The following is a 12,170-nucleotide window of genomic DNA, read 5'->3' as shown; positions in this document are numbered from 1 at the left end:
TTTCCGATGCTCACAAAGCACGGAAAAACGGAACTGAGCAACAGACGCTGGGCGAGTCTATTTATACGCACGATGACATCGGCGCTGATACGGATGCTGTCGAGGGACACCGACTCGAAGGACCTCGACGCGCAGCGCCCTCTACTGAACAAATTTATGAGGCCAGCAAGCTTGAATGGGTAACATCAAAGATGAGGAATACGTCAGAGGACACAATCCCTTCGAATGTTAAAATACCACCAAATAAGACGATAAAAAAATACCACAGTAATAGATATAACTCCAAAATACATCCAACAGTGTCACAGAACACCCACAACTATAAAATAAATCACTATCGCTAACCTAATGAGATTGTTCCTACCTTTCAAAGTAACTAAAGGAAACACTCTACAAAAAGGAATCTGTCCCTCACACGCAAACATACATCAAACTCAAAGGAAATGCATGGCAATCCAAATATAACAAATAAAAAGATTTCAATTTAGACCCAAGAATTGTATATCCTTGTAACCTGGGTTGATTACTCTTCCCCAGATTCAAAGCAGGATTTTTACTCAAGTCTTGAAATAACATAGTTCCTTCTTATAACCATTAGTTCAAGTTGTTAAGCCTGTCTTTTCCACGTATTGCAAAAATTCCACACAACAACAACTCATTCAATCAAAATAACATTGGTCAGGATGATCGAACAACACTTCATGGAGTGATCTCTGCCACTTCTTCAACCACAAAACCTACAATACAGTACTTTATATGACATCTTCCTGGTTCACTAACTTGGCAGGACTACCAAAACAAGGTCCCTATCATGGTATGATCGCCTACCAGGACACAGCAAACTGAGCACTACTACAAGTACTCTTTGGTGAGGTCTACTTCAAATAGTTAGGAAAGTCTTCGACATTCACAACTTCTTTCAGGAAAACAGATTTCATTGATGGTGTTCATTCCTCTCTTAACTTTGCCATAGGCAATGCAAGTTATGCTCCACTCCCCCTGAATACTTGATGTCAGGAGGGCACCTCTCCTGCCACTGTTGCTTTCCCACTTGCACATCAGCAAAATATTGGCAATGTTTCCTTCTTACTCCTGCTTCTGTTTGGCTTAGGCAGTGCTCGTCTTGATTCTGATTGACTACTGCCGCTTCCTTAGTCTGGAACCAACAGTTAAAATCTTCCTGCAACAATGTTCTCTTACTGTTCAGTCAACAAGAATTATAAGCTCTGTAAATTACTGCCCCCTTTTTACTTTGGCAATGCTGTTTGTAATTAACAGGCTTTTGGCAATACGGTTTCTGACCACCTTGTTTTTGTATTGCCCTTTCTTTGCTTTGGTTAACGGGATGACTTTTATGACAGTAATTGTAACGTTTCTCTGCTTGCCTCCTTTCACAGTTCGTATTTCGCCAATTTGCTTTCTTTATATTAGTTTGGTATTCAAAATAATGTTCAGGAATCAACAGTCGCATACGGAGCATACCAGGATTACCTTTCACTGGTAAACTCACCGGCACTGTACACCCCCCTGTGCGAACCGTTGACACAGCTCACTCTGCTTCTTCCTCTGCTCCCGACTGCTTGACAGACTGTTCCCAGCGTCCTGCGGCCCACACTGAACAGGAAAGAAGCTTCCCTCACTCTGCATGTCTAATGGTGCTCGACAGCCACTGTGATTCTGCATGCTGGTAGGAGAGCATGCAGAATCATGTCTCTCTCAAAGGAAAAATTGCTGCAATGCTGCTTTTCGCTGCACTATCTGCTTCATCAATAGCGGTGGCTCCGGTGTCTCATCTCTTCTCTCCCACTTCTGCTGCAACGGGTGGCTTCGGCAATCTAACCCTCCAGTATATATGCAAAGGTACCTCTCAGGTGTGGGTATTGCAACCACTAGACTGCAACTTGTAGTTTAGTGCCTCTAACTAACTCTTCCTCGTCCCAGTACTTAAGAGCATTGTGGGACTTGAAGTCCCCAATGTGATTTTAATTTCTTCCTTTCAAAGGAAGTAATTTAAAATTATGGGTTTTACTCTGTTGAATAAACTGTTAGAAAAAGGTTTTAAAGGATCAGATGTTAATTTCATATTGAAGGGATAATTAGATCTATCCGAAGTCAATGTATTAATGTTTTGCTTCCTAATTCTATAATTTCTCTGATATTCATAATAGTCTTTTGTAGCCTTAATTGGGATATCTTTGTGGCAGGAAGTCTGACTCGGACAACAAGCCATCAAATATTCTGGCACCAAATAAGTCTCCCCCTCTGAAGAACACAAATACGGCGTCTCTCCTAACAGAATCCTCATACCCCCTTGGGGGCTTCTCCTCCCAGGTAATCCACCCGACTAAGACCACCCCCAGAGTTAGGATCAGGTAGCGTCTGCCTTGCACTGGCCACCTAGGAGGAGAGTTTAGGCAGGGTTTGTGTGAGGCTTCCGCAGGATTCATCACATTAGTGAGTCATGCAGTTTGTGGATACCAATGACAAGGGGGCCCTGCAAGTAGCATTTCCTGTGGGTCCCACATCCCTCTATGACTGTATGCTAAACTTTGTGAACAATTGAAGGGACATATGGAGCCTGTAAGTGGCATGGCATAAAAGCCTGGGCATGGGTTGTAGGCTCCCGAGTATCCCCCCATATACCACATTGGCGGCCAGAATGGCACAAAAGGCAGCATTCCCCCGCCCTCAGCATCTCCTGGACCCAATCACTGCAGTATATTCTGAGTGCCAACAGCAACTTAAAAGACTGAATGTTGACTGTGGGACATTTGCTTGTTAGGCATGAAAGCCTAACGTTTGATTTCCTTTCCTTTGATTACACAGTTGGGGCACACTGTTGAATAGCAGTACTGCTGAGCTTTTCGTAGGGGAATTTGGGAAACATAAAATGCAATGAAGCCAGACAGAGAAATAAACCTGTTATTTAATCATTTTTAAAAAAAGAGAGTTTTCTCTAGAGATACAAGTGTTGCAAAATGCTGCAAAAAGGCAGAGATATTCCAGATTTAGAATGATTAATAAAGATTCTTTGACTGCGAAATTCTGCTGAATGCATCACATAGGTAGCTATCTTTAACTTTTACCGTCTTATCACAGTGTCACTAAATGTTATAGCTACTGCGTCCCAGGGCCACTTAAAGGTAATGCTAAAATAAACTAATACTAATAATGATAATAACAAAACACAAACCTAATCCCTAGCCTTTATGTCCTAGATAAAATGATGATTCTCCAGGCGTAGAAGGAGAATCTATATTGTCAATCAACAAAAATGAATACAAAAATACATTTTAAAAAGCTCAACAGGAGTTTGTGCCTCCAAAGTACTTCTGGGCCATGTTTGGTGCTACAGCAAATGATGCAGACCACACTGTAATAGTAATATGCCGGTACAAACTCGGAAATTGTCTTTATGCTTGCACCTACTACATAAACATGTGCTAGTTCTATAAAGAAATGCGCTGATGTGGCCATATTACATATCCTGGGAAAGGTAAGAGCGCCATGAGTGTGTGTGGAAGTAAGGAGGTATTAAAGTGAGTGTATGGAGGGTTCCATAGACTGCACTCACCTTCCCAAGGTCAGGCAGATGGTTGATGTGCTTGTCGGCACTGCCTATGCCATGATTGCAGCGTTGGTATGTGGGCTCCCAAAACACACAGTCAGCATGTTTCACAAGGGCAAGGCAGGCTGCCACATACTTTCCAGGATCAGCGAGTTGCTGATTAATGGGAGTAGCGTGCTGCGCTCTCCATCGTGCAATTACAAAGTAAAACAAATTGCAGATGTGCAGCAAATCTCACTATTTTTCGTATAATTGACACAAGATGCCAGTTTGGCCATTGCATCAACCACTGCGTTAGTTTGCGCAAAGTAACGCCTTGTGTCACTGTATCTAATATCAGCCATAGCTGGTTAAGATTAAGGGTGAACTGAATTATTTTCTAGTTTTGGGGAGGGAATTTCCTTTTTGGTTATCTTTTGACCAATATGCAGTTATAAGAACTATTTAATCTCAACAAACATACAATTGCAATATTTTCTTGAGTAATCAAACATAATATGAATGTAACCGTGTGAGTTAAGAGTAGCTTATTAAGAACTGCTAATATTTAAAAAGTTGAAATGCTTACCAAGCCATATCCTAATACTCCTGTTGGTGTTGTTGCAGGGAAGGCCATTACAGGTGGTGCCTAACACAGAAATGTAATCCCATTACACATAAGAAGAGACTCGGAAAAATGCAGCACACTGCTTACACACACCATCAACATGCAGCAACAAGTGACTGGTTGGAGCATTAGAATTGGAAACAATCTTCAAGTTCCAGCCAAAATATTTAGAATGATAGTTACACAAATATATACATTAGTTTTGGAATACCCAGGTTTCAATATTCTACCGATTTTATGTTAATGATTATACAGCAGCCCAGAGTGCATATTTTATATCAAGCTTGGAGTTTCTTAATAATGGCGAATGATGTGCGACGAATCTAGCAACATCGTAACCAATTCCCTGGAGGGAAGCTTCTCTTACCTAGCCAGGGAAAGGCAGAAGCTACCTGCATCTGCCCATTGGGGTGGCTATCTGCGGGAGGTCAAACTCCAAGGAAACTGAAAAATACTGACTCTGAATAATCTTTTGTAATTCTTAATGACACCCATGTGCCTTTGGAACATTCCTGTATGGCATATTGCGATGTAGATTGAGAATTCCTGGGTTTTCTTGGCCAAGATTATTTACCACCTCTCCTCCCCCTTGTATAGTACTGAGACGAGGAAGAGGGGTGTAGTAATGAGGAGGACTAGAAGCGTTAAACCAACGCTGCATTCTAGTCCTTGGAAAATGCTAACCAATGCCGGGACATTTAAAACTCACACAGCTGAACAGAACGCGAGATAGAAAGGCACGGAGACAGCTGCTTAATCCAACTTGTTCTGGGAGTGACTGGGACACCAGAGGCAAGCAGACTGCAGGACGCAGGATGAAGGCTGACGAGAAAGGCGTGCAGAGAAACCGAGAAGAGAGAAGTTTGCTGCCTTATTGCCATGGGCAGCTGGTGCCACCAAAAGCAGAGAAAGGCAAAGGGGGATTCAAGTGGCTAACGGACGCACTCCCAATCAGCGGGCCAAAAGCAAAGAAGACTTTGAAACGCAAGGAACGCTGAAGTCGCCAGTGAAGTCCGGTAAGCCCAGTGAGAGCGAATGGGACACTGGGGCGCTTCCGGGCGAATGTTGTGGTCTGTTGAAAGCACGAGAGAGCCTAATTAAAGGAATTGGAATAGTTAATACAAATATGTACATTGTTAAGAAAGGGCGGTTGACCCAGTACATGGAAAGCATTATGTCTTGGATGCAAGAGAGTGAATGGAGAACAGAAAAGCCCTGCCAGGATAGTGAACCAGGCAAATAGTGAGTCTGGGACTTACACCCATGAGAGGATATAAAAAGCCCTGGCAAAAGAATAAACCAGGGGTAAGAAGAGAAGTGGGAAAACTCGGGTAAGAACCCCTGTCCTGAAATTGTGGAATAGTGATAAGCAATATAAAAAAGTAAGAACCAGTATTGTACAAACAGACTGAAAAAAAGGTCTGACTCTACGAAAAGTCTGAAAAATACATACCATCAAAGGTTCGAACACCAAAAGTTTGAACCTTTGAAGGCATGCATTTTTGGTAAGTAAAATGAAAAAAAAAAAGCCTGCGAGTGTGTCCCCCGCAACACTCCGCACACCATACTATACAGTATAGTGAGCAGGGGTTCGGGGGGACACACCCACTGCACACCCGACAAAGAAAAAAAAAAGCCTGCAGGGGTGTTCACCGCACCACTCCGCACACCATACTATACAGTATAGTGAGCGGGGGTTGCAGGGGAAACTCCTGCAGCTGCGTCATAAAAAAAAACATCCACCTTGTACAATGCCTTTACCATTAGGCTTATGAAGTTCCACACTTGTTGAATCAAATTAAACTGCAGAGTTGGCTCGTAAGGTAAAAAGTAGCAGAGGTAAGAAACCTTTGCTGAGGTGCCCTGCCAATCAGTCATCCGCCCTCGTTTCCACTTCCACAGCAGAGCCCTATGATGGTATGCACAGGTGCTGAATTTGGAGAATTGCAAATCTCGAGCTTAGAAATGTTGCCTAGATGTAAAACTAATCCCCTTCCTCATGGGACTGGCTGGCCAGTCAGATCTTAACATGATTTCTATGTAGGAACATTAACAATGCAGTTGGGTGTCATTTATTTTAAATAAAACTGTCAGCATTATAGTTAGAAGAGCTTTTTGATCATGTGCATGCGAAAACAAAACTGTTCTGAAATAATATTGGTTCATGGAATAGGGGTACTTTAGTTTCATTTAATACAGTGTAAGGGGATCCAGCTTAAAAAGCATGCTCAGCTGTGACTGCTACCAGAACTGCTCCTTTGAAGGGCACCTGTGTCAAGGGCATTTGTCAATTGGCTTAAAAGGACACCAAGAGGCTACTAGACCCCTTTCCAATTGCAATCATACTACTGGAATGTAATTTGAAAGGTGTTAACAAACACATTAACCTTTCAGGGTAACAGAGAAGCCAAGCCGCCCCTACGAACTCCATATGCGGGTTGCGAATCATGAGCCGATTGTTCACACTTCTATTGTCCTTATAGTTTTTCCTGCTGACAAGTTATATTGATTCATACCGCACACCGCTGCCATTTGCATGGTGTCCAGGGGTTCACATGCCTCTAAGTAAATTTAGTAGGGTTGGTTAGTGAGGAAGAGAGGGATAAGATAGAGGCTGTGCTCATCTGTCGATGCGTGCCGAATCAGGAGAAACTAGTGCTTGTGAGCTTTCTAGTTCTGCTTTATGTGCACTGGGCCTGTTGTGTTCAGAAGGGTAGTGTCCAGTGTCCGAGTTGTTTGTTGTCTACAGATATTGGATTTATAGCATAAGAGAGGGGTGGACGGTTTGGGTGTTTTTGGTTAGTTTGTTTCACTAGCCCTCTGGATGTGTGTAGTATGTGAGAGTTGTGGAGATTTCGAAAACAGAACGGGGGTGGTTAGTTGGTTTCTGGTGATTTCTGGGTGGTGTTGTTTTATTGTCGGTTCTTCATTCTGTATTGTCCCGTGTTTGCTTTGGCCCAGGTGTATGGTTTATAGAGGCACGCGTCTATGTTTATATTGGTGATTTGAATAGCCAGGGTTTTAGTCATTTCCTAAATCTTAGGTGGTCTTTCATCATTCGTATTTCCTTCAGTATTGAGTTCCATAGTTTGGCTATCGGATAGAAGAAGGCAGTTCCTCCGAATTTGCTTTTCTCTTAGTGTCTTGTTTCTATTTGGAGGCCGATGCTTGATCATAAGTCACTTCCTGGTTGGTAACAGGTGATTTTAGCTTGGAACAATTTTTCTCCTTGTCCGTGTAGTGACTTTATGGGTAATGCAGAGCAACATAAAATAACTGAGGTGCATAATTAAGGTGTACTAGCGGTAACTGTTTAGTTTACGTATTAGTGTGGCCCCTTACAACCACAACCCCAGCCCCAGCCCCCAAGACATGTTAACGGCTAGTCTATAGTAAATTACTAGTCGGTGGGCAAATTACAGTTCATCAGGACCTTGCTTGGGATTTATCTGCTTTGTGGTTGGTGGTCTGTGGTTACTTTTCCCACCCTCCTGTAGAGAACTGATGAGGCAGTGGTTATTTAATTAAAACAGAACAATTTGGCAGCAATACAAAAGCAAAATAATGCACACAAAAAAACACGAGCTGAGGTTTGCACCAGGGCAGCTTTATTAACGAAGGCATGGTATCAACCGTAACACAGACACAAGTGACCACAGTTCACTTGTTTGTTTGAAAAATGCCCATCTAATCCTAAAACTACAGATGGGAGCAAACTACGACCATCAAATAATAATAACGCAGCCCTAGTGGTGTCTTGTCAAAATAAAAGGGCCTATACTAATAAACCTATTGCCAATCCTTACCTCTAAATACAAATAGTTTGGGAAACAATGTTACAAACAAAAAAGAAGTGTTCACAAAATGGTATGTCAGGATGTTCAGGCCGTTGGCTTCTCTAGCACGAGGATACAGTTCAAACATTAGCATCAGGGCCTTCCGTGACCAAGTATCTTTGCCTTTCAAAGTCTCTTAATTAAGAGGGTTTGATGCAACAATTAAAATCTTTCTTCGTTCAGATTTTCATAAGTACTCAATTTCTCAGGTGATTCACTATTCACCTCGGATCCCCCTCAGACAGGCTCAGATTCTCTCAACACAATGTTCATTAATTATTTATACATCCAATTTCGAATAGGATATTCTTTCTCAGGTGACTCACGGTTCACCCCGGATCCCCCTCAGCTGGGTTCAGATCCCTTTTAACACAATTAGACTCCCGCCACGGGGCTCAGACCAACTCGTATACTTTTTCATCCATTATTCAAGACTTTCGAATGTGCACAGGGGTTTGCTTGACACATTGCAGAACACTTCGATTTAACAATTCTTCATCACTTTTACAATTGCCACCTTTCAGCTGGATACCTAACAGAGTTTAGAATGAACACCCACGTGGTACCGGACCACTGTCTACGGTATTGCATCTTGGCTTCAAAGTTCAATCACTCCTCTGCTGTCGCTTGCCACATATGCTTCATACACTGTTCTCTTCAGTTTTTACTATACAATGTTGCCACTTGCAACCTTTGCTTCAACACAGACCGGTCTGGTATCAGTCTCCCCAACTCACCGGCTGTGCTGACTTCACTGGCACTGCTTTGTTGTAGGAGACAAGTACAGTACCACGGCGGCAAACGATTCTCCCCGCCTTGACTATCGACATGGGAGACACCCGGGTACCTCTGACACACAATGCAGGATTCTTCAGATTTGATTTCTGGTCCTTCGTTTCCTTTTCTCGAAGGTTCATGAAAGTAATGGTCTTTCGTTGAAAACGTCAAGGGCACTTATCTCCGTGCAATCCTCTTCGGTCTTGCTGTCTTGTATTAAACTGCCATCTTGGAACTGCCGCTTCCTTGTGTGCTTTGCCTCGCTCAGAGTGTGCTTTTGTGCTCCGCCTTTTATCCATGAGGGGAAGTGTGATGGAAGTCAGGTGTGTTTAATGATCAGTAATTGCCCGACCCTGCCTGACCATTATTTTAGGACATGCCAGGTATACGACACAGGTGTTAGTCCGTTTTCTCTCACAGTGAGCTGACCGAGAGCTCACAGAAACCATTCCAACACTGACTGTCTGACAGGGAATCACTGGAGGAGGTGCCGTGTTTGGAGGGCAGAGGAGGAGGGTCAACCCGCCATCCACAACATAGCCGAGAAACCCACTGATGTCACCCTAGCGGCCAGCATGCCCTCACTTGCCATGCAGTGCTCTTTGTCTCTGTATACACCTCTTTGCTGGTGGTTTCAGCCGAGAATTGAAAACCTGCAGTAATGCATATATGAAGAGGTATTAACAAGCACCAGATGCTTGCAGTGATATTCTCTCCGGGCGGTATCAAGCCCCACCATAGGACATATGTCTTGGCGCAACAGGGTGGCTCTCATCTTAACAGCTTCTATGGTTGAAGACTGTAGGCTACCCTGGCAACCTAGAGGAGATTTATCGTTAAAAAGGAAAAGAGTGGATAAAACGTATGTGCCCCAGGGCTAAATCAAGCCATTGACTCCCTGGGTAGGTTGACCCCTTAAATCTTTGCAGACTGTAACCGATATGCAAACTGCGTCCTGACAGATTCAAATTTGAGAGGCCTGCTTGCAAGTAGACACCTTGTTCTGGTCACTATGGAGGTAGAAAAGGGCACTGGAGCTCCGTTCTCAAGACCCAAATAATAGGAATGGCTGCAAGGGCTCATAATGAGTATCTTGATCTACAAACACAAGCTCAGATACTGAGAGCATTCAATGCACTTCCGGGGGAGAAGCTGGCAGTAGCGAGGTAAAGATTTTAAGCATTGGGTTATTTGACAAAGGAGAAACTTTAACAAGGAGTCTGATGCTATTTAGAATTGACACTCCAGATAGAAAAGGTATTCACGGTAGTGACCACAACACTACTAATCCATAGTCCCCTTTCTCCATCTGTTTTGGAGTTCCCACTCACAGAGACGGGACCAGAGCATTTTGGTGCATTACAAAAAATTCCTCAATTTGGATTGGTCACATATGTGAACATATGTGACCGAAGCTCCAGCCCTCGCCTCATCTCACCAGTCTTTTTCCATTCTCTATGTCTTACCTGATTGATGAGTAATTAAGCAGGAAGATGGGAAGGTGTATGGAAGAAAGGGATATGGACTAAAAGGACAGCAGTCACTACCATGAGTAACTTTCATTCTCCTACTTCTAGTCCTCCATACTTGTGGAAGACTAACCAGGATTCACAACATGATAAAGAGACTATTGAGCGGGCAATGGTTGCTTTAAAAGCTGCTGACCCACACAACTTTAGCCCCTTATAGAATGAAGAGTCTGTCAGAAGATCATTCAGGTAGAATTTCAGTGCTCGACGAACGTTGAGATTGTGGAACGTACTTTCCCCCCCGCCAAAGAAAGGTTAGGAAGGTACACTAGCATTGAACTTCCTTGATAAATGTGGAAATCAGAAACAACTTTGCATCCACAGCAACATCTTGTCTTTGTGGAATGTAGTGAAGGTTCACTAGCCAAAAGAGTTTATAGTTTGAGGACTCTGCGAGCCAATGTGAGCCACCAAAAAGGCAATTTTCCAGGCCACCAAAACTCTGATCTACTATGGCCTTGGGCTCAAAGGGTTTCTGAGCCATGGTTGTGAGGACAACATTGAGGTACCAGACAGGGTGAGAATTCCTCACATTCAGAAACAGGTCCCTCAAAGCGTTGCTTCACCACCACATTAGACAGGAAGGATGATTCCCATAAACATCTTTGTAGGCTGGGTTTGCCAAGAGGTAGGTGTGGCAGGACTCAACTGAGACCCCTGATGAAGCTAAACCAGGAATGGAGAGAACAGGATACAATCTACAAGGCAACTGATTCACTGATACAACCCATGCACCACTACCAAAAACGTGTCTATTTGCTCTTTCACTAAGCTCTATGGGATTGACAACGGCCAGCTTTGACCACCTCAAAGTTCTCTCTCGACAAGCTTGTTACAGGACCTGGGCAGACAATTGAAGACAGTTAAGAGATGGATGCCAAATAATACCACCCTTCTGAGACAGAATATCTGACTTCTGGGAAAGTCTGACCGGAGGCAACCAGGCTAGGAGTTTCAGGTCTGAGAACCAGACTCTGGCTGGCCACAGAGGAGCCACTAGGATGATCGAGCAGGCCCTGGGCTCTTTCAGCTTCCAGATTACCCTGTGTATGTGGGACAATGATGGAAATGCATACACTACCATCACATCCAAAGACATTGACAGACCATTCCACAGAGTTCTGATGCCAGCTCAGCCAGACGGCAAAGAAGGGTCACTTGGCGTTCCAAGGAGTTGTGAGGGGATCCACCAAAGGAAGACCGGATCTCACAAACAGGTGCCAGACCACCTCTGAATGGAGCTGTCACTCATATACCAAAGTGTTTAATCTGCTGAAGGCATCTGTCTCAGAAGTCTCTTCCCTTGGAAGATGGAGGGCATCAACCTGTATGAGCGCTTTCCCACAATCGGGGAAGAATTACATAAGGGCCCAAGTAGACCTTCACCTGACCAGAGAAATTGAAGCATCAGAACATTTTTTGTTTTCCCTAAAACAGTCTTTCTTTAAAGGCGGGGATAAACCCACTTCTTTAATACCCAAATCTCTTTGCTGGTCCATCCAACAGGCGGTAGATGAGGTGGAGGTGAGGGTATTGATGGAGGGCAAAGATATTAACCGAATATTCAAAGGGACCAGTCACTGAATGAGCCCCCTAACATACAAAGCATGGGCCTTGCTTAAACAATTGTCCCCTGTGTCTGGATACCCTTTCCACATGCACTACTTTTCTGAGGTTTTTCTAAACACTCCCATTACAAAAATGAAAATGGAGCGTCAATAACAAATATGGGTAAAAGAAGGCAGGGGTCCCAGATGAACAGGTGTTTTTTTTAACATGCCTTGAAGGAGATCTCCCTACCGGTTTCCATGCAGTGAAACAAACTATCCTATGTAGCGTATACATCCTCATCT

The 12,170-nt window shown here is 43.6% G+C and overlaps 1 protein-coding gene across 6 annotated transcripts in view; it reads right to left on the bottom strand.

Moving 5' to 3' along the window:
* Positions 1–12,170, bottom strand: part of PICALM (phosphatidylinositol binding clathrin assembly protein) — a 1,182,846-nt gene that overhangs the window by 73,227 nt on the left and 1,097,449 nt on the right. For 4 of the 6 annotated variants that reach the window (XM_069639770.1, XM_069639769.1, XM_069639775.1 and 1 more), the window contains one exon: positions 4,137–4,196. The exons of the other annotated variants lie outside the window; for them this stretch is intronic. In XM_069639770.1, the coding sequence (XP_069495871.1) occupies positions 4,137–4,196 (60 nt within the window). The remainder of the gene's footprint in view (positions 1–4,136; positions 4,197–12,170) is intronic. 6 annotated transcript variants of the gene reach the window in all.

This window comes from Ambystoma mexicanum, chromosome 7q (genome assembly GCF_040938575.1).
Source record: "Ambystoma mexicanum isolate Mex_15411 chromosome 7q, UKY_AmexF1_1, whole genome shotgun sequence".
In the NCBI taxonomy this organism is placed as follows: domain Eukaryota; kingdom Metazoa; phylum Chordata; class Amphibia; order Caudata; family Ambystomatidae; genus Ambystoma; species Ambystoma mexicanum.
This window is presented reverse-complemented; position numbering and strand designations above follow the sequence as displayed.